Here is a 25,510-nt window from a genome sequence, read left to right as displayed (position 1 = left end):
CGGACGAGGAACTGGGGGCCACGCGGTCCTCGGCTCTGGCGTCGGAAGGAATGATGTCCCAGCCAGAGGGGTGTTTGCTCAGCTGCTCCGAGGACAGGTGTTCCTGGGTCCCGAGGCCGCCGGGCCGGCCTCACCCCACCACAGCCAGGACCTAAGCAGTCGCTGGCCGGCCCCGGGAGCCGGGGCGGCCAAGGTCAGGAATCTGTGCTGCCGTCCACAGAGGCTCCAAGGAGACAAGAGCCAGCGACCCAGCTGCCCCGGCCACAAAGCCAGGCGCCCCAGAGCCCACACTGCACCTGGTTCCAGCTCCCCTTCTCTCGTAGCATCAGGACCACGCCAGTCCGGCTCCCAGTCCTCCGAGTCCCCCTCCCCAGGCATTGGGTGGTTAGACGGGGACCTCAGAGCTGGGGGTGTGGTGGAGGCGCCACATGCAAAGGCGCCAAAGGGGACCAGCACGGCGCCCCCCGCTGGCCGACCACCCAGAGTGAGCACGGCAGTGCAGGTCCTCCCCCCACCCTGGTGCTCCCTGCAGGGGATGGAGTGAGCCCCCAGGGAACTGGCTCTGCCTGTTTTGGGGGGTGCTATGGTTTGCATGTTTGTGTTCCCCCAAAATTCACCTCCTGAAATCCTAGCCTCCGAAGCTGATGGAGTTGGGGGTGGAGCCGAGGGAGGTGACTAGGTCAGGAGGGGCACCCCTAATGAAAGGGGCCCCAGGGAGCTCCCTGCCCCTCTCCGCACCCCCCCCCCCCCAGCTCTGAGGACCCAGTGAGGCCGTCTACGAGAGCCAAAGGCGAGCGTGCTGGCACCGACCTTGGACTTCCGGCCTCCAGAACCATGAACAATAAATGTCGGTGGTTCCTAACCTGCCCGTCGGCAGTCTCCTGTGACAGCAGCCCGAGGGGACTGAGACAGGTGCTGCCCCAGGCCCCCAGGTTCCAACCCCTGAGGAGCTGTTTGGGGGACCCCTGAAGGCCACTGGGCCGCCCATGGCAAGGACAGGACCCTCCCTGTCACCCCTGTGCCAGCACCAGCTGTGGCCACGGCCGTCCAGGTCCGTCCCCCTCCCCCCTCTGGGCCTCAGTCTCCCCACAGAGGAGCAGGTGGGCTGTGCTGGGGCCCCGGGGGCTTGGCTGCTCCGGCTCGAAGGGCAGTCCCAGCGGGGAGCCCCTCCTGACCAGGAACCCTTGGCAGCAGCATTCAGCTCCAACGGATGCCAACCTGCACGCTCCGAACAGCCCCAAGCAGCCCGAACCCCGTTAAACCAGGTCCCCTGCCCTCCACCACCGCCTGGCAGGGCTGTGCTGCTGCGGGGGCGAGGCGGGCATGGCGGCCTGCCAGGGGGACTTGATTTTTACAGCCCCTGTCCCCAAACGCAGCCCTCACCCTGATCCCTCCCAAGACCCTCGTACCTCTGTGCCCCCTCCAACCCCCCCTCGCCCCCCGTGGACGGATGGGATGGAGACAGGGAGCCGGGACCTGCTGGGCACTGCGAGCTCTGCATGGCCCACACGCCAGGGAGGGGCTGGCCCGGGGCCGCGGCCCCTCCTCCCTGAAGCTCTGCTCCTCATCTGGGATACGAAGAGCAGAGGGGGTGGCTGCACTCAGAGGCTGCCTCTTGGAACCCAAGACATCCCTGCCAGCTTCGTGCAGGAGCCACACCCTGAGCGCCCAGAACACCTCCAGCCCAGCCCTGCTCAGTGACGCCAGCCGCGAACATGGCCCCGGGGTCTGTGTGCCCCGCGCAGAAGCAGCTGGGCCTCGGCGCGAACCTTTCCCAGGCCTGGGCAGAGGTGCTGGCTGTGCCCCCCGGGCCTGGCACACGCCTGGCGCACTCCCTGCCCCTCCCAGGCGGAGGACCGAGGGGACGTCGGGAGAGAAGGAGTCACACGCACTGGGCGCCCAGCCTGGGCTCCGGCTTATCGGCGGGAACCACGTGCCTGCCCCGAAGGCTGGGCTGTGCCCGCCGCCTCCACGGCTCGTGGCTCCGGCACTGCGCGTGCTCCGAGCGCCCACCCTGGAGCCAAACGGGGTGGCAGGGCAGGCCTCAGGCAAAGACGGGCGTGGAAGCAGCTCGGCGGGACGCAGGCCATCCTGCGGGCCAGGCCCCGTTCACGCCCGGAGCCTCCCGCCGGCAGCAGGGAGGAGAGGCTTCCTGCAGGGCCAGGGCTGTGGCCAGCGGGGACCTTTCGGACTCATCCCGGATGGGGCTCGGCCCCGGCCTCCGAGGGGACGGCCAGGGCCTCTCCTTCCTGCTGAGCTGGCGGCGTCCCGGGGATCCGGCCCGTCCGGCCGCGCTGCCGGCCACGGAGCCTGGGTGGGGCCGCTTCCTGCCCCGCGGCCGGCGCGGGGGGATTAGGGCGCACACGGGGCATGAGTGGCCGCGGTGACTGTGCAAGGGGCGGGGCGGGGCGGAGACATCGGGAGACGCAGGGGCCCTCAGCGGCACAAATCCCTCCGCCGCGCAGGGAGGCCCAGCACCCACGCGAACTCAGGGGAGCCCAAAGCGCCACACACGCACGCGGCCAACCTGGGAGTAAACCGCTCAAGACCGTCCTTACAGCGGGCCTTCTCTCCCTTCAATGGACGACAGGTGGCCGACACCCTCCTCCCCCATACACACACACACACACACACACACACACACACACACACACCAGCTCAGCGCCCTCTGAGCCAGGCTCCGGGCACACAGCCTGCCGGGGACGTGTGGCCAGAGACGAAGCGCCCACCCAGGCTTCCCGGGTCCTGCCTGAGCAGCTGGAGCACTCGCAGGCCATCAGGGGCCAAACCAAGCCCGCGGACGGAGGCTTCCGGAACGCATGGCCCACCCCGGGGCCCCAGGACCAGAGGTCGCCGTGCTGCCTCACAGGCCGACCCTCCAGACGGTCTGGGTTTCACGGCGGCACTGAATAAATGACAGCGGCACGGCCACTGGGGTCCCGCTGTGTGCCAGGGGCACGGCCCTCACCGGCAGGGCACCCCGAGCGTCCCCGAGCCCACCCACCTGGCAGCCCAGGAGGGGGCCTGGCCTGGCCCAGGGCTGCTCCTCCTCCCCGGCTGAGCAGGTTTCAGGGGTGTGCCACAGAGATGCCACAGAGATGCCACAGGGATGCCGGGGGGACACTGAGGCAGGGACACTGCCTGCCACAGTGGGCACCCAGACCCTCCGCCTACCACCTCCTGGGTCCGGCGTCTCCCAGGCACCCTCTGAGGGGGGCTGGGGGAATGGATGCGGCCAGGGCACCTCGGGCTCAGGGCTGCCTGATGTGACAGGCCTCTGCCTCACAGCTCGGCAGCGCCTCCCAGCCACGTCCGTGTGTCACCTGCCGCGAGGGCCTCATAAGAAACGGGGAAGAAGGCTGAGTTCTGGGCCCAGGTTGGCAGTCGCCCTCCTCCATGCAGCGGGCGGGCTGGGGCGGAGGGAGGGCGGTGGGCGTGGGGACCAGTGCGGTATAGACGGCGGCACCCATTGGCACCCACACCGTGAAGTGCTCACCCGGCACAGAGCCTGCAGAAGCCGCTCTACTCTCAGGAGGAGCTGGGGGAGGGGGCAGCACGGCTATTAATAGAAACAAAATTGTCCTCTCTCCCAATCGCACGTGATAAACTCGCCAACGCACCGATGCCCAGCAGTGTGAGCATTAACTAAAGGTCAACAGCAAAAATAGAAGCTGTGGGGAGGGTGCTTTCACGCCGCTGAACGTGACCGAGGGGGCCGAGGGGGCCGAGCGGGTACGGATGGGCTGTGGGGACTCCCATACACTCACACACACACACACATACTCCTGTGGACACATAAACACACACTCTCACATACACACACTCTCACATACACAGACTCTCATATAGACACACACATAAACACACTCTCACATACACACACACGATCTCATGTGGACACATTCTCACGCAGACACATAAACACATACACTCTCACGTAAACACACACAACCTCATGTGGACACGCTCTCACGTGGACACATAAGCACACACACTCTCTCACAGACACACACAGCCTCACCTGGACACACTCATATAGACACAGACATTCATAATCCCACAAAAACACACACAAATACACACATAATCTCACACAGACACTCACTCATGTACACACACAAATACACTCTCAAATAGACACACATAGACACACTCATGTAGACACGCTCACATAAACACACACATACATACACACTCCTTGTACCTACCCTCCTGCCCCAATTGCATCTTCCCTACGCCCACCTCCCGCTCCCACCCCCGAGGGGAACGGAGCCCTGGGTGAACCTGGGACCCTGTTCTCCAGGGGCCTCCGGGTCAAGGCTAGCGGCCACATGTCCTCTCTCCTCGGCTTCCCGAGTCCTCATCCTCAGCTCCGTTAACCTGAGGAGCTGGTGGCTGACTCCACAGTCAAGAACCAGGATGTGGCGGCAGGATGGGGGGCCCCAGCCCTAGGCTCCTGCCAGCTAACCCACCAGACCCACGAGGGCCCAGGGCGTCCTAAACGCCCATTGGGACCCAGGAGGCCACTGACCAGCTCCCCCCACTCTCCTGAGCCTGCCCAGAACCCAGCCCAGCCAGCCCAGAGCAGAACCAGGGCGGAGGGGCAGGGACGCAGGTTGGGGGCGGCTGCAGGAGGCCGGGGGGGGACAGAGGTTGGCCCCCTGTGGACTCTGAGGGCCCCGCCCACCCCCACCCACTGAGGGGCTGTGAGTGCAGGGCAGCTGGGGGAGGGGAACACACCACTCCTGCCCGTGCCACTTCTCCTGACCCTTACCATCTTTTTTCTTTTAAGTTTTTTTTAATTCTTTCTTTTTTTTCTTAATCCTCCACCCCGTTATTTTATTTTTATTTAATTAATTAATTTATTTATTTATTTAAAGAGAAAGGAAGGGAAAGGAAAAGAAGGAGAAACATTCATCAGCTGCCTCCCATACCAACCCCGGATAGGGATCGTCCAGGGATCAAAACCCCAACCTGGGCAAGTGGCCTGCCTGCCCGGGAATCGAACCCAAGACCTTTCAGTGCATAGAATGACACTCCAACCAACTGAGCCTCAAAGGCCCGGGCGACCCTCATCACCTTCCTCTTCCTATAGGTTGTCAGGCTGTCCGCCCCCGGTGGCCTGGGGCAAGACCCCCTGCCTACCGCCACCTGGCTCAGTCCCCCGCTCCCGGTGTCTAAGCTGGAGGGGTGGGGATGGGGGTGGGGGTGGGGGAGGGCAGGGCACAGTGACCCAGTGTCCACTGTGAGCACCACACACACCCGAGTGAGTCACTGGGTGGGGCTGGCCGGCATCTCAGCCTCACATTCCTAGGGCCACTGCTGAGAGCAGACACCTTCCAGGAACTCGGTCACCGTCCGGGCGGCCTGTGCCTCGGGGACAGGAAGCAGCAGGCCGGACCCAGGGCCCCTGCCCCGGAGAGGAGGGGCCAGGCAGCTCGAGGGCTGCCCTGGGGTGAAGCCAGAGTCCAAGGGCCTCGCCTGGCATCCCCTCGTCACACACAGGGCACTCCGGAGCGGGCAGCGGGCACCAGACCAACCACAGTGCAGACACCGCGGAGGGTGGAGCGAGAGGGACTTCGGTCGCTGTGGGAAGGGGTGGCGGGAACTTGGCCACTGTGTGCCAACAGCGGGGTTTTCCCAGTGAGGTGAGGACAGGGGAGGCAAGAAGACAGCCAGGCAAAGGCCTGGATGGTGTCCGGAACCGCTCCTGGCCAGGGGTCACAGAAGCTTCGGGAAGAGACGGAGAGAGGTGCAGAGGGAGTCTAGACGGATCACAGCGTGCCTTCCACGCTGTGCCCGGGGGGGCTGGGCTTGATGCTGTGGTTCAGGGCCCTGCAGGATTGGGCATCGGGAAGTGGTTCTGTGTAATCAGAACATCCCAGAAGGACGGAGTGAAAGCTGGAGGTGGTGACCCTGGAGATAGGGAGGCCTGAGCACCCAAACAGCCCCTGCTCCCAGTCCATGTGGGGGACCCCAGAGCCAGTCCAGTGTCCCCTCCACCTGCCCTCAGCCCGCAGCTCACCCCGGCCACCCCTCCCGTAAAGCCCCCTCTGCAGGCCCAGGCCTCCCAGACCATGGTCTCCGACTGGGACACCCTTCCCACTTCTTCCAGCTGCCAATCGGCAAAGCACCCACAGGACAGGTGAGGGGTGAGTGGGGATAACGGGCGGGGCTTCTCAGCTGGCACAGGGCTCCCCAGCCCCACCCTGGCATCTAGGATGCCAGCCAGCGAGCTGTTGGCCTGGCAGTGCCCAGACGGCCGCCAGCCTCACTGAGGCAGCAAGGCACGCACATGTGGCCGGAGAGCAGGGAGCCCACAGCCCTAGGCGGCGGTCACAGAAGCCCGGTCTGCAGCAGCAGGGAGCAGGGCCCGCTGGCGCTGGCGGCTGGGCTGGCAGCGAGAGCGGGCCTGCAAGGCCCGTGGCGGGCGAGCCAGGAAAGCGAAGCCTCCGGCCGGGGCGGGGTGGGTGCGGTGGCATGCCGCCTCCCGATTCTGGGCCAGATCGGCCCCACCTGGGCACGCACCTGGGCACGCACCTGGCACCGGGAGGTGAGGGCCTGGGGTGGAAACTGGGCCACGGCGGGTCCTGAGGCGGCGGAGAAGCCCTGGTCCGGATGGAGGGGAGGAGCCGTGGGCCTGGTCCAACAGCCTCGTCTCTCAGATGAGTAGACTGAGGCCTGGGGAACACGGAGAGCGACAGAGGCAGGAAGGAAACGAAGGAGAAGCCCAGGAAGCAAAGATCTGCATGAACACATCTACCCCGAACCCTGAACCTTCACATAAACACTTCAGGCAAGAGGCCACCGGGAGGGGGTGGGGGCTGGCGGAGGGCAGGCAGGGTGAGGACAGGCGTGCGCCGAGATTATCAGATGGCCAGGGGGCCAGAGGGCCAGGACACCGGGTCGCACACAGAGGAAGCCCCTAAGTCCACCCTGCACAGCTGTGCTCTGCACGGAGTTCCTCGCCAAGAGCACCCGTTCAATCCATTCTTTTTCAACATATTTTTATTGATGTCACTGAGGAAGGGAGAGGGAGTTAGAAACATCACTGATGAGGGTCATGGATCAGCTGCCTCCTGCACGCCCCCCACGGGGGATGGAGCCCCCAACCTGGGCATGTGCCCTGACCGTGACCTCCTGGTTCCTAGGTCGACCTTCAACCACTGAGCCACGCCAGCCGGGCAAGCTCATTCATTTTTATTTCTTAAGAGCTTCAGGGAGGAGGCATGCTCACCCCGCTCTTGTGCTTTTTGGTCTTTCCTGGCCGCAGGCCCCTCTCAGCCCCGGTGAGCGTGCTGGGTCCGGGCCCAGGAGAACGGGCGCGTGCACAGCCACGCCTGGGCCCCGTGGTCAGCGGACCCTGAGCTGGCCCAGGCTCTCCCTCCAGCCACACCCCCCTCACAAAGAAAGCTCCAGGCCGGGAGGCCCCAGCCCCGCCGTGCCTCGGCTCCCCGGGGCCCGCCTGCTCAGTTTGGGTTGCACAGAAACAAGGGGTCTTTTCATCCCACAGGGCTCCAGCCCCACACGGGGAGCAGCTCACATTGCCCCTGACCAGGCCGCAGCCGCGGGAGCGGGTCTTAACTCGGTGCAGGGGGAGAGCAAGACGGGGTGGGGGCCTGGGCAGAGGGCAGGGAGCACCCCCAGGACCTCGGACACATGCGGGAGCCGCTGTCAGCACAGCTGTCAGCAGGAGGAATCTGAGGGAGGACAGAGGCTGCAGGGGGGGAAGGCAGCGGGAACAGGCTCACGGAAACCAGCCCACAAGAGAAGCAGCGGTCAGATTGTCAAACCTCAGAGGGAAGGCAGGGGACGGTGGGGGTAAGAGGGAGAGATCAACCAAAGGACTTGTGTGCATGCATGTAAATAAGCCTAGCCACTGGCCATGGACAACAGGGGGGTGAGGGCATGTTTGGGGAGGAGTTTGGGATGGGAATGGGGGGATGAGGACAATTATGTGATACCATAATCAAAAAAAGGAAGGAAGGGAGGGAGGGAGGAAGAGAAAGGAAGGGAGGAAGAGAAAGGAAGGAAGGAAGGAAGGAAGGAAGGAAGGAAGGAAGGAAGGAAGGAAGGAAGGAAGGAAGGAAGAAACCAGCCCACAGCAAAGAAAGAAAGAAAGCAGCCCACAGCCCACAGCCCAGGCCAGGAAACGGCGCGAGACGGCAGGAGGTGCAGGGGCCCTGGGGTTGCGGGTGTGTGTGTGTGTGTGTGTGTGTGTGCTGGCACCCCCATCCAGATGGCTCCTACTGCTGCAGCACGGGCTGCTGTTCCAGGGGAGGGGCGGGAAGAGGGGCTTTCCTGACCTCCCGGCCAGCGCCTTCCCCAGGGACCGGCCGCCACCCCACTGTGATCACACAGACGTCACCCTGACCCCTTCATCGCCACCGGCACCGTCGGTGGAGTGATGGCAGGCAGGGCCGGGCGCGGGGCCAGGGCCCCAGGTGTATCTGGTAATGGCCTCGCCCGCCGGGGACGCCTGGAGCAACGGCCCGCAGCTGTACCCGGCGGCCCACTTACCCCGAGATGGGAGGCCACCGCCTCAGAGAGTGAGGAGCGCAGAGGGCAGGAGGGGCCGGGCGGGAGCTGCCCACGGGAGTCTGGGCCTCCCATGTGCTCCCACATGGAGGGAAGGAGGGAGGGAGTGGCGGTTGGCTGGGTCCATTCCCTTACTACCCCCAGCCCCCACCTTTCTAAGCCCATTTGTTTTCTGATCCTCAGGCCTCCTGACCACATGCTGAGAGTGAAGGGCTGGGGACTGGAGGCAGGGGCTGGGCTCTGTGCGAGGAGACCTCAGGAGCCCCCCGGAGCTGGGCGGCCTCTCCCAGTGGGTCCCAGCACCTACGTGTGAACCACACAAGGCCCCCAGCAGAGGTGCAGCCACCAAGACCCTGCTCCACGCTGAGCAGACGAGGTGACTGGTCACACAGCCTGTGTCTGTCCCTCTCCACCGGGAGGCCGAGACTTCAGGGTGGGGAGGAAGAGGAGCGGGCCGTCCTGCCGGCAGGAGCCCTAAGGGCCTGGGCCAAGCAGGACGGGGAGGGGTCCCAACACCTCGAGGGGCTCAGCGCTCCCTCCGAGGGCACGTGCCGTCCCCGGCCTCCCTCATCCGGGTGTCCGCCCAGGGCCGCCCCGCAGAGCCCTCTGGAATGATGGGAATGTTCCTCTTCTTCCCCAGCAACAAGGTGGGCAGCTCTCCCAGGGTCAGGGCCGGTCAGAAACGGAAACCTCTCATGGCGCGTCATCACAGTTCAACCGAATGGAGCGGCCGCTGTGGCTGGGGGACCCCTCCGGCCTAGAGCTGGCAACCCTTGGAGGTGGTCACCGCGAGGCGGCGGGTACGGGGGCACAGGCGAGGGGCCCAACCCAGAGGGCCTGGCCAGCAGGATGGTGGCCGGCAGCACCTGGGAGCCGGGGCCGAGGTCAGGAGCGAGAAGTAGAGGCAACCTGGGCGCTGGGCGCTGGGCGCTGGGCGCTGGGCGCGGGCGGCGCACCCACTGCAGACGGGAGGCGAAGGGAGGCTGGGGGAGGCCGCCGGAGGCTGCGGCCAGGAGGGAAGCCGGAGCGGGCAGCACACAGCGCGGAGCGGTCGGGGTGAAGGAGCCGCTGGGCCAAGCCGGCGCGGCCTTTCCGGGGTCCCGGGCTGCGTGGGGCCAGGAAGCAGCGGGCGGGAGGGCGGCAGCCAGCCCTCCACGCTCCCTGGGGAGTGGGTGGCGAAGGGGAGGACCGAGGGGCAGGATGGCGGAGGGAGAGGGCCGTGTTTATTGCTCTGGACTAGGAAACAGGAGCCCGCTGCAGGGGAAGAAGGAGCAGTTAGGAGACAATGGTGGGGAGGTCCCCCAGGAGGTGGGGGGAAGGGAGCCCTCGCTGGCTGGCCGGGACAGGAGCACCGGACCAGGGAGAGACTCGCTCGCTGCCTGCCGTCCTGGCCCGTCCTGGCCCGTGTGAACGTGGTGTGTGCACATTCCAGAGCACGGGGAGCACACGGAGCCCGAGAGGAGGAGGGCGGGCGGGAGCTCCATTGTCCGCCCGGCCAGGGGAGATGGGAAGCGACCAGAAAGCCGAGCCCTCTGAGGGCCGGCGCCGGCGGCGCGGCCGGAACCCCCGACAAAGGGCCGCTCCCCGCGCGGGCTCATTAGGGACGGGAGCCGTGCCGCCGCCCGGACACCGGCCCCGCCGGGCCCGGCGCACAATCGGGCCCTTGTGGGAGGCAGGGCGGGCGCCCCGGCCTCTGATGCCGAGACAAGAGCACGCCTCCTTGCCTTACAGCCGGAGACAGACCGGGGGAGACAAAGAGATGCTCCCCTGACAGTGGATGCGCTATTTCTGGAAGTGGGTCGGCTCTCCGCCGTGGCTGCCGGCGTCTCGCTGCCACGGGGCCCCTCGAATGCAGCCCAAACGGGCCCCCAAGGGGGGGGGGCAGCATCCCGTCATGGGCTGGGCCGGCAAAGGTGTCTGCACGGCCACGCGGGGTCTGCCGGCTCCCAGGTGTGGCGGGGAGCCAGCTGGCGGTGCTCAGGGCTGGGGTAGGCGCTCAGGAAACCCAGGGCCAGGTTCAACCCCCACTTCCCGGCAGCCCCGCTGAGCACACCGGAGCCACCGCCCCCAGCACCCGCTCACACAGGCCGGCCAGCCGGCGGACACCGTGCACGGCCGGCTTCCCCCTCAGAGCTGATGCCCGCTGACACCAGCCTCCCCGCTGGGCCGGCCAGCCGGTCAGGGCCTGCGCGGGGCTGACGCCAAGGCTGTCCTCCTGGAGCTCCCATTCCCCCGTCGCTCTGGCGGCCCCGGGAAGCCCTCCCACCGGGGCCGCCTCTGCGGGCCCGCCGGGCGCTGGCGTGTTCTGGAGCTCCTGGGTGATAACTAACATGCGGCCGAGGTCAGGCACCGCGGACAAGAGCAGGTGTGGCGGAACCGGGCCAGGATGTCCTGTTTCATAGGGTGACGCTCCACCACTGAGCCACACGGGCCGGGCGCGCGTGTGTTTTCAATAAGGAAGGGGAAACGGGGAAGAGGGGGAAGGCGAAAGTCAGGTTAGCAGCTGAGGGCCACTGGAAGCCAAAGGGAGCAGAGGAAAAAGAAAGGCAGCTGAAACCGGTGTGGCTCAGTGGACAGAGCGTCAGCCTGCGGGCTGAAAGACACCAGGTTCGATTCCGGTCGGGGGCATGTACCTTGGTTGCAGGCACATCCCCAGTAGGAGGTGTGCCGGAGGCAGCTGATCAATGTCTCTCATCAGTGTTTCTAACTCTCTATTCCTCTCTAAAAAAAATCAATTTATATATATATAAAAAGAAGGGCAGTTGGGGCCAAATAAATACCCGGCCCAACGCTTCCCGCCCACCCACCCTGCACCCCAACCTTCCCTGAGCACCTGCCACGTGCCAAAAAGGCTGCCCCCCCCTGATGAAGGCCACGGCTGGGGAGAACGGGACACACGCCAAGGAAGCTCCGGCCCAGCCCAAGCGGCCCTGCCCCGCCGGGCAAACCCCGCCCGGGGAACCGGAGCTCCGTGCTCCCCCCTGGCACCACGCCTGTTCCACGGTCTGCGCCTGGCGATCGGTAATTCCATCGAGGCCCTCGGTGTGGCTCTGCACAAGGACGGGAGAGCCAGGCGGGGGTCTCGGCCTCCTCCGGGGCCGGGCAGAGCGGTGCCCGGGCACCACAGGCGGCCACATCCTCTCCACCACCCAGGCTCCATCCTGGGACCCGCCCCAAGCCAGGGACCGCCACCAGGCAAGAGCCCTAGCCACGCGAGTGCCCGACACGAGGCAGGTGGGCAGAGCCCTCTGGCCGTGGCTCCGTCTGCCATGGGAACGGGCCAGAGCGGCCTCCCGCTGGACAGATGGGAAAACGAGGGCGCAGGGAGGGGGAGGGGCCCGGCACAGGGGCAGGTCGAGAGTGAGAGGAAGAGGCCGGTTCTGTCTGGGCGGACCAACCCACCGAACAGTGCCGGTGACCCTCCTGTGCCCACCACACCCCAGCTGACGGGGCCCCTCTCAGGCCCAGCAGCTAACCCACCTCTATTAAGTGGGGGGCAGAAGGAAGGGAGGGGACCGGCTGCCTCCTGGGCTGTGTGAGAGACCCCACGTCTGGCGGAGCCCTAACAGGTAACTCTGGGCCGCAGCGGACGGCAGAAACGGCGGGGCGATGAAGAAGTACCGACGGCCAGTTACAGTCACAAGGCTGTTAAGTCAGCACAGGGTTCGATTCCAGTCAAGGGCATGGACCTTGATTGTGGGCACATCCCCAGTAGCCGGTGCGCAGGAGGCGGCTGATTGATATTTCTAACTATCCCTCTCCCTTCCTCTCTGTAAAAAAAATCAATAAAACAGTATATTTTTTAAAGTCAGCGCAGGGAATACAGGCAATAATCCGTAATCACCACGTGTGGTGTCAGGTGGGTACTAGAGGTACCCAACTGATGTACCAACTATAATTGAGAAATAAATGTTAAAATGGTAATTTTAAAAATGGCTTAAAACTAAGAGAGAAAAAGAGAGGACAGGAGCTGCCAAGTGCCTGCAGCTGGGAAGGCCCAACCCAGGGACTTTAGGGGGAACACAGACACAGCGGCAGGAGCTATCAGACCCCACTGCCCTGGCCCTGCCCGACCCCCAGCTCCCCATCACCAGCTGCCGCACTGAGCCAGCTGTGCCATCCACTGCCCACCATCCGCCTGGGCTCCCACTGTTCCTGCCACCACACCGGGCCCCTCCCTGCCCTCCTCTGCCTGCACCAGCCTGCTCCACCGCCGAGGCCTCGTCAGCTTCCAATTCCAACCCCCTCACCCACCTCCACCACGACCTCCCAGCCCCCTGAAGAGGTGAGCAGACGGCCAGGCACGGCTGAGCGTGAAAGGGGCGTGACGAACGGTCGCCCTGGGAGGAGAGGGCACCCAGGCAGCGCAGGCTCCAGGGTCACCGATGGGGGCTCCTGGCCCCGCCCCCCGCCCCCTGGTGGGACCCGGCCTCCCCAGCCCAGAGGGGGTCGTGGGGCCCAGCAGGGCTCTTCCCTGTGGTGGGAAGCCGGTGACATAAAACACTGGGCCAGCGCCTTTGATCCCCATCGAAAACAGTTCCGGAACCTGCCCCTGTGCCAAAGCGAGTCAAAGGACGGGCCCGAGATGCACAAGCTCAGAGACGGACAGACAGCAGGGACCGAGGGCGCAGGGGGGCTGCAGCGCCTGGGGCTCCCCAGCATCTCCTGGCTCTGAGAGACCATCGGCACCCGGTGAGGGAGGACCTGGCCCGCCGCCTGCCTCCTGCCTCCTGCCCGCCTGCCTCCACGCTGACTCCAAGACGCGCCCGCCCCGCAGCAGCGGAGGGAAAAGCCCATCTTTGAAACCAGGAAACAACAAACGACAGAGGGGTGAAGGGCTCCGGGCGCAGCAGGAAGGAAGGAAGGCTCCCCAGGGCTCCGGCTCTGCAGCTCCACTCAGACCTCTCTGCAGGGCGAGCTGGAAGCTTCCAGAGTCAGTGCACCCCCCCTCTCTGCCCTGCCCCCCCCCCAAACCAGAGACGGGCAGATTTGTTCCAGAGCAGGCGTCCATCCCTGGGGGACCCGGCGCCAGAACTGCCCACCCTCCCCCACCTGCCCTGCCGGCAGGGGCCAGGGCCACGTGTGACAGGGACCGGCTCTGGTGCTGCTAGAGGGGGGCCATTCCCGGCTTTTCACCATCCAGGGTGTCAGTGCCCTCAGCAGACAAGCCTGTTCCCAGTCAACAAGCCTTTGGGCAAGCAGCAGGCGTCCCCCCCTCACCTCCGGGAGATGGGACTACTCCCGTGTCACCCCAGGGGGGTCCGACCTGCCCTCAGAGGTCAGAGGTCAGAGGTCAGAGGAAGGCTACAGGGGTGGAGGTGGGGGGGGCAGAGCTTCGGAGCAGACCTGGCTGGTGTGAGTCTGCAGAGGTTCTCGCACGATCACTGTCCCTGTGATGGCCCCAAAGAGGCCCCAAGCCCCCCCACTGCTGCTGCCCCTGCCCCGCCTACCCCAGGGCGCACACCAGCCTCCCGCTCCCGCCAGGCTTCCGGAACCGCGGTGAGGGGCTCAGACCGGACAGTCAGTCCCTCTCACTGTGCGTCTGCTTCGCTTCCCTTCCCGCTTCCGGGCTAACTCCCCCAACACCCGCCCGCCCTCCTGCCCACAGATTTCCGAGCTCCGTGGGGTGTCCGATCGGATCCCGCTGGGCTCGGCGACGCCCTCCCCTCCCCACCAGTGCCCAGCCCCTGCCTGCACCCCGCCCACAGGCGGCTCCCCACTCTGGAGGGAGTGTCCGCCTGCACCCCTGCAGCTCCTGCTGTGCCCTCTGGGCAGCAGGGCACTGCCCTCCTGGGGCTGACAGCGCCCCTCCCCCCACGGTCCCAAGGCCCTTCTCCGGGCTCAGCATTCGGGTTCTCTCTGTCCCCGTGATGGGGCTCCCAGCCCGGGGCTGCCCAGCTCGCCTCACAGCGGGGAGAGCTCGCCCAGGCCCCCCTGTGCCCGCTGGGGGCCCCGCCTGCCCTCCCACCAGCAAGGACGCCCTGGCTTGGACAGCAGCGGGCACAGGGCTCCCCGAAGGCACATCCCCTCGCTCCCCCCGGAAGGCACCATGCAGGTGGCAGTGGAGGTCACTACACCTGCCCTCACAGGCCCAGCTCTCATCATCCTGAGGACACAGGAGAGGAAACTGGGGATTAGAAGCTCAGGGAAAAGAGGTGAGCCGAAGAACGTACTTATTTTTAATTTAATCTTTGTAAACCGAAAAGTTTATATGGGCGCATGCACAGCCCATGAGAACGAACAAGAGTGCAGGGGAGGCCCGGGGCAGGGCAGGAGCCAGGTGGAGGGAGGAAAAGGGGGGAATTGGGGGACAGCCATAATACTCTCGACAGTAAAAATAAAATTCATCACGTCCAGGGAGCTGCCCCACTCACGCATTAGGTGGCAAGGCCAGGACTACCCCCCTGCACCTCCCACTCCTGCAGGTCTCTTGACCTGGAACCAGAGCCCTAACCATTTGGCAACCCTGCCCCTGAGCACGCCCAGCACTGAGTGCGCCCGCCAGGTGGAGAGCATCAGCGTGTCCAGACGCAGCTGCCCTTCCAGGCTTACTAAGCACACAGTAAGCTGCTCTCCCCTCACCCCTCCCCGCCCAGGCCCCACCACCACCCAAGGCTGGTCTCAGCTCCCGGCTTGGCAGGGAGAAAGCTGAGGCCCTCGGAGGGCCCAGGCCTCCCCCACTTGCCCTGACGCCCGGACAAGCGTGTGTGGAAAGTCCCGGGGGTGGGGAGGGACAGGAGGACTATCTTTAACCCTGTTCCTCTCTAGGAGCTCAGAGGCCGGGGCACGGTGGTGGGTCTGAGGCCCCCGCAGAAGGAAGCCACGCTGGCCGATGAGGGGATGAAGCTCACGAGGGGAGGAGAGCCCTGGACAGAAGGGTTGAGGGTTCAATTCCAGTCACGGGCATGGGCCTTGGTTGCAGGCTCGATCCCTGACCAGCCGGGCACCTGCGGGAGGTGGCCAATCGACAGGCCTCTCTCACGTGGACGTTTCTCTCTCTTCCTCTCCCCCCCCTTCCTCCTGCTCCCCGTGAAAACCTGTGTAAAAACACCCTCGGGGGAGGATTAACAACAGAAAAAGGAGGAAAGGAGGTGAGGGGGTGAGGCAGCTCCAGTGCCAGGAGCGGGGCAGCGCCTGTCTCCCGTCTTCGCCAGGGTGAGGCTGTGTGCCCACACGTGGGACACGTGTGGCAGGGGAGGCGCCACACCTTTGCCACACGTGTCCCACCCCTGGGGCTCTGCCAGGATCAAATCTGGGGAGACCATCCACCACTGGTGGGCCTCCCTTGGAGGGGGGGAGGGGTCCCTCCAGTTCTCCCCCAAGCCTCTGTCCCAGCCCAGAGGGGCAGCAGGCACAGGACAGGTGGCTAATCTGACGCAGGAGACCCAAGACGGAGCCCAGGCCCCACCACCACCACCACCAGCCCAGTGGGACCAGAGCAAGTCCCTGGACCTCTCCAAGCCTCAGTCTGCCCATCTCTGATATGGGACCATGGGGCGCTCTGAACATAAATTTCCCCGGAGTCCCAGCTCCTTTTGTGCAAGACCAGCACCCACGGCTGCTGACGGCGGCTCAGCTTCGTCTCAGGAGGGAGTGGACAGGCTTATCGAACCCGCCATTGTCTTCGCTGACCTTTGCTCCCGGCCAGGCTGGGCTTCAGAAGAGCCTCCTGAGGAGCCGGCCAGCAGAGGAGGCCGCGCAGGAGGCCTGAGCTGGGTGGCCCCTCTCCGGTGGAGCCATCTATCTTCTCCTGAAGGCCAGGACCACCCCGCCTGACCCTCCCTTTAAACCAACAACAACACCCGCCAGAGAACAAACCCGTCTTATTTTGAGAAGCTCACGTCTTAAACCCAAACTTTAAAAAGTAAACAGAGCCGTGGTTCCCAGGCATGCTGGAGGTCCTGGCTCCCCAGTGAGCTCCAGGGGTGTGGCCGGGGGTGGGGGAGGGACCGGGACTGACATGCACAGGGACAAGCGGGAGGGGAGGGGAGGGGAGGGGAGGAGAGGGGAGGAGGGGGCATGAAGGATGGGGGAAGGGCAAGGGAGAATTGCTGGAAATGCTTTTGTTTGAAACCTCATCAGTTCCAGGGGCAGCCTGACGGGCTGGCGTTTGGGGTTCACCTGCCTCAGGGTGCCCCACTGGGTCAGAGTAAGGAGCCCTCAAGTCCAGATTATAATAATTGGCCCTCAGTCAAAACCACCAGGAGAAGGAGGGGTGGGGGTGCTATTTGCATACCCATTCAGAGGCCCACCAGCCACCCAGGATGGGCCACACCCCGCCAGCGGCCAGGCACCCCGCAGCTCCCGAGAGAAGACGGGAGGGTCCCGTTCCCTGGGCTCATCGGCAGGTGCAGCCAGACACAGGCCCACACAGCCACTCAGAGGGGCCGCCTGTGTGAGCCCCCAAAAGCGTCCCCCCGGGTTTCTCCGGAGGAGCCCTGGGGAGAATATTCCCGAAGAGGATTCGGACAGCTGCTGAGCCCGGCCCTGGGCAGACCTGGCTCCCTCGCCCTCTGCCCGCCGTGGGAAGGGGCCCTCGGGGCTTGCCCTGCGCTGCAGGAGGAGCAGAGGCCCAGTCAGACCCAGTAACGTGCAGAGACCAGAGGCGGCGAACCCCAGATGAACTGGCCCCCTCCAGGTAACGAGGGTTATCAACCATCTGCTCAGGGGTCCCTGATAAGGAAGTGACACTTCCCAGAGTGGGGGAAGAGGGGCAAACCGGGGTCAGGAATCAAGAATAGGGACTCGCCAGTGTCTCCTGATAACGGTATCAGCCAGCATGACAGCAGCCACAGAGGCAAGCCAGCCCACCGCCCAGCAGGAGAGCCCGGGGGGGGGGGGGGGGGAAGGGAGGGCCGGCGCCTGGACCGGAGACCCTTCCACCTCCCCCAGCCTGCTCTGCGCCCAACTTCAAGCTGCAGGTCTGAGGACAGAGCCGCACTGCTCCAAAAAGGGCCTTTCCTGATCTCCAGGCATCCTATTCATGTGGGGAGACCGTCTCAAGGCCACACATGACTTCAGAGACAAAACTAAACAATGGCAATCCTGTCGGGCACTGAGGTCGGTGATAACGATGCCCAACAGGACTGTCACAGCGTTGCCATCTCCGTCTGTGGCAGCCCTGCCCGAGTGTGCAAGAGACTCGGTGAGGGGGGCGGGGCGGGACATGGGGCATAGGCTCTGCAGGAAACCCTACTCCTCAACCCCCACCCACCCCGGTGGGGTGGAAACCCTCAGGTCCACTCCTGCATCCCTGCCAACTGCAACCCACACGCTGCGCCAGACCAGGGCCCGTGTCAGACGCCACCAGACTCCCCGGCAAATACGCCAGGACCTCAGCACCTCAGCGCCCTGCAGGGAGCCACTCTCGCCAAGTGCCACCCATGACACAGCTCAAAACCAGCAACGGCCAAAACCGGTTTGGCTCAATGGATAGAGCGTCGGCTTGGGGACTGAAGGGTCCGGGGTTTGATTCCGGTCAAGGGCATTCCTTGGTTGCGAGCATATCCCCAGTAGGGGGTGTGCAAGAGGCAGCTGATCGATGACTCTCTCTCATCGATGTTTCTAACCCTCTATCTCTCTCCCTTCCTCTCTGCACAAAATCAATAAAATATATATTTTTTTAAAAAAACCAGCAACGCCTCCCGTCCCAGCCAGAGGGCTGCAGCAGTCCCCTCCTCCGCACTGCACCTGGAAGGTCCAGACCCCGGACTCTCCCTCTCCCCCCAGAAGGCTAGGCCAGAGACGCTGGGACAAGGGCCCCGCACTCTCCAAGCCCTGAAACCCCAACAAAGTCAACTCCGAGCTACTGCTTTGGCCTTAAGGAGCTAGTGGTGGGAGGTGGGGTTGGATACAGAGTTACCGAAAGTAACCCGAGTTGTGGTCGTAGATTGCTAATCAGTAACAAAATATCCCTCTCAACCCAGTCCTGCCCTGAACTCGCTGGCTGGGGAGGTAAATAAAGGAAAAACTGTGCGACACTATAGCACCGCATCTCCTGGACCCAGTTCCCACCCCACCCCGAGGCCTGCAGTTGCCACCAAACCACAGACAGAGCGCGTTCTCCCCTGCTGAGGCTGTCGCGGAGGGGAAGAATCCTCACTCAAGGCCTAATAGGTTTTCTCTGAACGAGGAAAGCCTTTGAAAGGACCAGAAAGGGCCCAGCCGGTGTGGCTCAGTGGTTGAGTATCAACCTCTGAACCAGGAGGTCATGGTTCCATCCCTGGTCAGAGCACATGGCCGGGTTTGGGGCTCCATCCCAATGTGGGGCGTGCAGGAGGCAGCTGATCCATGATTTGCTCTCGTTTTTTTATGTTTCTATCTCTCTTTCCCTCTTCCTTCCTCTTTCAAAATCAATAAAAATATATTTTAAAAAAGAACCAGAAAGAGCCGTTTCACCCACCTTCGGGCATATAGTTCAGGTAGTAGCGATTGCCACCAGAACCGCAGAACCGGGAGCCAAGCCACCAAAAAATGTGGAAAAACCGGGAGGCAGGGAAGAGACAGCAGGGGGGAGGGCCCCTCACCAGAGGGCTGGGAGGAGGTGTCCCTGCCCTGCTCCGCAGCCCCAGCCAGGGGTGCCAGGCCCTGGGCCCGCAGTCACAAGGCGAGGAAGACAGCAGCTGAGCTTTCCTGGGGCCAAAGGTCCTCCCACCCACACCCTGCCACCCACCGCCTGGCACTTCCTAGACGGCACCCACAGCTGATGAAACCCTGCGGGAGCTTTCTCTCCACCTCACCTCTCCCAGGCAGGGATCACCATCCCCATTCTACAGGCGGGAAAACTGAGGCACCACCCGGAGCCAAGCCAAGCGTACACATCCCTCTGGCAAGTCTTAGAGCCTCTCCTGGCTGCCTGTGCTCCTTCCAACCCACAGGCGGCCCCTGGAGGCCCAGGCTTAATCCCAGCCCCAGGGCACTCCTGGGTGCAGTGCTGCTTGGGGCAGCCTGTTGCTCCCCATCAAAGGGGAAATTCACAGGAGCTGTAAAGGCCTGTTTTTGTTTGTTTGTTTGTTTTGCGGGGGGGGGGGTGTTTGTTTGTTTTTTGCCTGTGAGCTTTGGGCTGGAGGACAGGGATTTCCAGGCCGAGATCAGCGCTCATCCCCCCCCCCCCCCCCCTCCTTCCCCGACAGCCCTGCAGTGCGGGACCTTCACGCTGATGACCCCGCAGGAGACAAACTTTTCTGGGATCTGGGGTCCCGCCTGCCTGCGGATGAGAGGCTGGCCAGGGCCACGCCTCCATCCCTGGACCAGAAAAACGCCACCCAACGCCCTGCTGCCGTGGACCCGAGGTCCCCCCGCGTGCAGTGCGGGACGCCCGCCGGAGGAGAGAGCGACAGGGAGCGGCCGGGAGAGGGAGCGGAGGGAAGGGGAGGGGCCGCCGCCGCGCTTACCGTGCAGGCCGTTGGGGATGCTCCGGTGGTGCGCCGGCGCCGACAGGTCGTCCAGGGACCGGCGCGTGGCCGCGCTCTTGCCGTCGGGGATCTTGTGCGGCCCCGGGGGCAGCGGCGGGGGCGGCACGTGGTGGAGGTGGTGGTGGTGGTCGGGGCTGCCGCCGCTGCCCGCGCTCGACGTGCTGCTGCCGTCGCCCACGTCGCGGGCCCCCGTGCCCGCCGCGCCGCCCGCCAGCGGCCCGCTCAGGCTGGCCTGGCTGTCGATGGAGCTGCGGGAGCCCGCGCCGCCGCCCCCGCCGCCGGGGCCGCCCGCGCCCCCTGCCAGCGCCGCGCGCTCCTCGTCCAGCAGCAGCACCAGCTCCTTGAGCTCCAGGTTCTCGCGCAGCAGGGCCTCCTGGCGCGCCTCGAGCTCGCGCAGCTTCTGCTGGGAGCGGGCCACCTCGTGCCACACGGCGCCGGCCGCGTGGCGCCCGAAGCGCTGCCACTCGCGCGCCAGCTTGCGCCCCTTCTGCCGGTCGTCGTCCAGGAAGCAGCAGAGCTCGCGCAGCTCCTGGTTGTCGTCCTGCAGCCGCTGGTTCACGTCCTTGAGGCCGCGGATCTCCAGCAGGTGCTGCTGCAGCCGCCGGTTCACGTCGCGCATCAGGCCGCCGTGCTCCAGCATGAGGCCCACCTTCTCGCCCTCGGCGCGCCGCAGCCGCCGCGCCAGCTCCTCCTTGCTCCAGCGCAGCAGCTCCTCGTCCGGCACCTGGCTCAGCTCCTCCGCCGCCGCCGCGGCCGCCGCTGCCGCCGGGGGCTTCGCCATGGCGGGGCCGTCACCGCGGCATCGCCCGCGCCCTCCTCGCCCGGCCAGCGCTCCCCGCGCCGGGGCTGCGCCGGGCCGGTCCGCGCGTGGGAGGGGGACCGGCGGGGGCGAGGGCGGCCCGCTCCGCTCCGCGCCGCGCCGCCCGGCGTGTCCTCACGGTGCGCGCACTCGGGCCGCCGGGGAGCCTTGCGCCTGCGGATCCGGCGAGCAGAGACCGCGGCGGTGAGTGTGCGGCCGCCGCGCCGGGCTCTCTCCGGGCTCGGGCGCAGGCAGGCGGGGAGGCCCGCCCCCGGCCCAGCTCCCGGAGCCCCGGCCGCCCCGCCCACTCCGGGCGGGGAGGAGGCGGGGTGCCGCGCCCCGGCCCCGCCTCCAGGGAAAGCGAGGGGGCGAGCGGAGACGCGCCCGGGCCCCGGCGTCCCCCCCACTGCGGTGCGCTCGCCCGCCCGGCACCCCCGCCATAGGCGTGTCAGAGCCAAGGTCCCGCCCCCCGGCCCGTCCTATTGGGCCTCTCTGAGGGCGTGTGGGCGGGGCGGGGCGCGCGCGGGGGCCGCTGCCGAGATGGTACGACCCACCCCTGGGGTTTCCAGCTCCCCCCCTCCCGCCGGCGGTTCAAGTTTCTGCTCCGGGAGGACGCGGCCCGAGCCAATCCCGGGGCTCCAGGGCGCTTTTAAAATGCAGGTACCGAGCGGGGCGGGCGGCGGTGGGAAAGGTAGGGCTGGGCTTTCCTTAAAGGAGACGCGCAGGGACGAGCGCGGAGCCCCTTCTCCAGCCCGCGCGCCCCGCCCGCCCTCCCCCGCTCCACAAAAACAGACACCCGGGACCCCGAGGACAGGTCCCCTTCCCCCTCCCAGGGCACCAGGGTCCAGCGCAGCCGGAGCCACGCACCAACCAGACAATAGGACTCTGACATGGGGGTCGCCCTTCCGGCTGCGGGGCGGCTTTGTCCCCTCCCCTGCCCCCGGCTCACGCCCCCCGGAGGGCGCAGCGGGGCCGCGTCTCCACTCCCGCCGGGGACGGTGGCTCCGGCGTCGGTGCACCGGGAGGTCAGGGCCTCGCCAGCCGCGTCCCGGAGCGACGTCCGTACCCGCTTCCCTGCCCCAAGGAGGCGAGGGCGCCGCGGGGAACGTGCCCCGCGCCCCTTGGAGAACCCTCCCCGCCCACCCGGCCGGCCGCGCGTCCCGGGGACTCCGGGGAGAATCTCCGGTTCTCCCGGTGGGGACCACCGGAGCCTGAACGCCGCCGGGGTTGCCGGGCGCGGAGCCGGCCGCAGAGCCCCTCCCCGCCGGGGCTGCCGACAGCTGCGCCCCTTCCCGCAGCCGGGGAGTCTGCCTCGTTATCTCCGCGTCCCCGGAGCGCATGGATGGCGCGTCTGCTGGGAGCGGAGCGGAGGGGGGCGTGGACCTCCCGGGACCCGCGGGGAGATCAATAAAACCCGCGTTCCCGACCCGGAACGGCCGCAGCCCGGAGCGCGCGCCAGCTGATGTCCCGGTTTACAGCGGCGCAGCCATGCACCAGCCACCACCCAGCACCTACTCTAGCTAGACCATTCCCCCTCTCTCCTCCACCACCACCACCACCAGGGCTTCCGCAGAGGACGGCAGCTGCAGCCACAGCTCCCGGAGGGAACTTTGCCCTCTGGGAGAAGGGAAGAGAGAAAATAAATGAGTTAACCAGGAGGCTGTCATAAGCTGCGACCACAGAAAGTGATAATCAGTCACTTTAGATCCCAGAGTCAGGGCGGACCTCGGACCAGGTGCTTCTAATCTGAGATCGGAGCGAAAAGAAGGACAAAGATAAGAGGGAAGGGCACTCTGGCTGGAGGGGAAAGCTAGTACCGTGGCCCCAGGGTGAACGGCCTATTCCAGGAGCGCCAGTGGGGCTGGGCCTGGGGCTGGGCCTGGGAGGCGGATGGGAGATGAGGCTGGCGGGGCCAGCTCATGCATGATTCTAAAGCAGCTGGGAAAGCCATGGGGGTTAGCAGGAAGCAACATGACCCAGTTTGCCTTTTAAGAGGCTCACTCCCGGACCATATGTGGAGAGGGATTGGGGGGAGGGGCGTGGGCACAGAGAGGCCCAGATTCAGGACCTCCTTCCCCACCCACCAGCCCCTCTTTGCAGCCGATGGTCAGGAGGGGGCAGGGGGAGGTGAGAGGATGAGCCTCAAGGGCATAGCTTGGAGGGTTAAGCCCCAGGGAAGCTGAGGGTCGCCCACACATGGCCCAGGTGGGCCTGTGGAACCAGGGCCTCCGTGCCCAAGACCCACAGGAGCACCCCTCACATCCCCATGGTGCGGCAAAGACAGTCAGGAGATGAGGCTCCTGGTGCTTTGAGAGACAGGGTCTGTCCAGCACCATGGCTGGACAGGCCTGGGCAGAACAGGCTAGCCCCATAGGAGGTGGCAAGGGCCCAGAGCTCAGATGGGTGCCTGAAGCAAAGCCAGAGCCACCAGAACAAAAAAAAAAAAAAAAAAAAAAATCCCCCAGGGCCCAGCAAATGGCACCAAGCCCCCTAGAATACTCACGGCCCCACAGACCCAGTGCCCTGAGCCAGGAACTCAGGAATGTCAAGTGTGCGTGCTTGTTCAGCCTTCGGTCATGAAAGCCCTGGCTTGTCATGGAAACGGTAACGGCAGATCATGGACACCTAACACTAGTGAACATCGTTGTGGGTCTTTTTTATTTTTTTTAAATATATTTTATTTATTTTTTTACAGAGAAGAAGGGAAAGGGAGAGAGTTAGAAACATTGATGAGAGAGAAACATCAATCAGTTGCCTCCTGCACACCCCCTACTGGGGATGTGTCCACAACCAAGGTACATTGCCCTTGACCAGAATCGAACCCGGGACCCTTGAGTCTGCAGGCCAACACTCCCTCCACTGAGTCAAAGCGGTCAAGGCTGTTGTGGGTCATTTTAAACACCAAGGCGTACCCTCCTCTACTTGCTTCCCAGACTCTCCCAGGCTGGGAGACGATTGGAAGCCACAGTAATGTTTCTGAGCGCGGGCTGGGGTGGGAGCTGGCACAGAGCAGACAACATACTCCAAAACGCAGGCTCTGTGAACCGGGAGACGGGCTGCACGGTGGTCAGTGATTGCCTCCCATCGGGAGGGACGGGGCTCTCTCAGCCTCGGGCCTGGCGGGGGCCCTGAGCACAGACCCCGCACAGGCACCAGCTGGCGTTTGCTGAGAGAATGTGGGTCCCTCCGGTGCAGGACCAATGAACCCTGAGCCCCTCGTTTTGAAGCTGAGGAAACGGCCGCCGGAAGATCACATGCACCGCCCAGGGTCACTTTCATTCATTGGCTGACCGAACACAGAAACATCACATGTGTCTTTCTCCACATATGTGTGTATATATGTGCAATCACATGTGTATTGTAAACTGTACCACAAAAGAGAGGAGCTGAATGCATCATTCTGGGAACATGCTGGGAAACGGAGCTGCTTCCTGGAGGAGGTGACACTGGAGCTGGATCTTGAAGAACAAGTAGGAGTTTGTCAGCCGAAACCGGTTTGGCTCAGTGGATTGAGCGTCAGTCTGCGGAAAGGTCCCAGGTTCGATTCCGGTCAAGAGCATGTACCTTGGTTGGGGGCACATCCCCAGTAGGGGGTGTGCAAGAGGCAGCTGATCGATGTTTCTTTCTCATCAATGTTTCTAACTCTCTGTCTCTCTCCCTTCCTCTCTGTAAAAAAATCAATAAAATATATTTTTTTAAAAAACAAGTAGGAGTTTGTCAGATTGTTGGGAGGGAACAGCACACACCGAGGCCCAGAGGTGAGCAACAGGGAGGCTTGTGTAGACCCAGCCGTGCCCACAGCTGGAGTGTGAGAGCGGCCCTGGGAGCCTCTGCAGGAAGTATGGCGCCTCCCTGGGGCTGTGCTAGTGAACAACAACAATCACTACCACCTACCAGCACCCAGTATGCGCCAGGCGTTCTAACCATCCCTCACGGGGTGGTCAACAGCCCTAGGAGACGCCATTGGCCTTCCTGGATTGAACAGAGATTCCTGCAGGCCTGGTGGTTTGTCTCCACCAAACTCAGATCACCGAGTGTTCAGAGGCCCGTGGATGCCTGGGGATCCGGGGTGGTCAGCAGAGGGCTGTGTGGTGGCTGACTACTTCTGCAGTCCAGGAGGAGAGAGCAGCTGACCAGTTCTGGGGCCTGACTTGGGGTTCCTTCCCTGCTCCCTGGGGGACCCTGAAATGGGAGGTCACCATACAGGACTGAAATGCAGCAATAAAGCAGGGCCCATGGGAAAGAGACTGTAGGTTTTTTGTTTTTGGTTTTTTTAAAATATATTTTATTGATATTTCACAGAGACTAGGAAGGGAGAGAGATAGAGAGCTACAATAGAAACGTCGATGAGAGAGAAACATCGACCAGCTGCCTCTTGCACACCCCGCCCAGGGATGTGCCCACAACCAATGTACATGCCCTTGACCGGAATCGAACCCGGGACCTTTCAGTTCGTAGACCGACGCTCTACCACTGAGCCAAACCGGCTTCGGCTGTTTGTTTGTTTGTTTGTTTGTTTGTTTTTTAACCAGTCTCGGCATGGAGAGCCAAATTGTTTAAACTTAAACTTCTTCTGACGCCACTTCTTCAAAATAGACTCGCCCAGGCCGTGGTATTTTGTGGAAGAGCCACACTCAAGGGGCCAAAGCCGCATGTGGCTCGAGAGCCGCAGTTTGCTGACCACGGCCTTGACTGGAATCGAACCTGGGACCCTTCAGTCCACAGGCCGACACGCTAGCCACTGATCCAAACCAGTCAG

The 25,510-nt window shown here is 64.4% G+C and overlaps 1 protein-coding gene across 4 annotated transcripts in view; it reads right to left on the bottom strand.

Moving 5' to 3' along the window:
• The window catches only part of CCDC85C (coiled-coil domain containing 85C), a 64,608-nt gene extending 43,550 nt beyond the window's left edge, over positions 1-21,058 (bottom strand). The window contains exon 1 of one of the 4 annotated variants that reach the window (XM_045571958.1): positions 19,932-21,058. In XM_045571958.1, the coding sequence (XP_045427914.1) occupies positions 19,932-20,733 (802 nt within the window). In that variant the 5' untranslated portion in view covers positions 20,734-21,058. The remainder of the gene's footprint in view (positions 1-19,931) is intronic. The other 3 variants (XM_036411768.2, XM_045571957.1, XM_036411767.2) reach the window with 3 other exon arrangements.
• Between the last annotated feature and the right edge of the window lie 4,452 nt (positions 21,059-25,510).

This window comes from Pipistrellus kuhlii, unplaced genomic scaffold (assembly GCF_014108245.1).
Source record: "Pipistrellus kuhlii isolate mPipKuh1 unplaced genomic scaffold, mPipKuh1.p scaffold_m20_p_41, whole genome shotgun sequence".
Classification (NCBI taxonomy): Eukaryota; Metazoa; Chordata; class Mammalia; order Chiroptera; family Vespertilionidae; genus Pipistrellus; species Pipistrellus kuhlii.
This window is presented reverse-complemented; position numbering and strand designations above follow the sequence as displayed.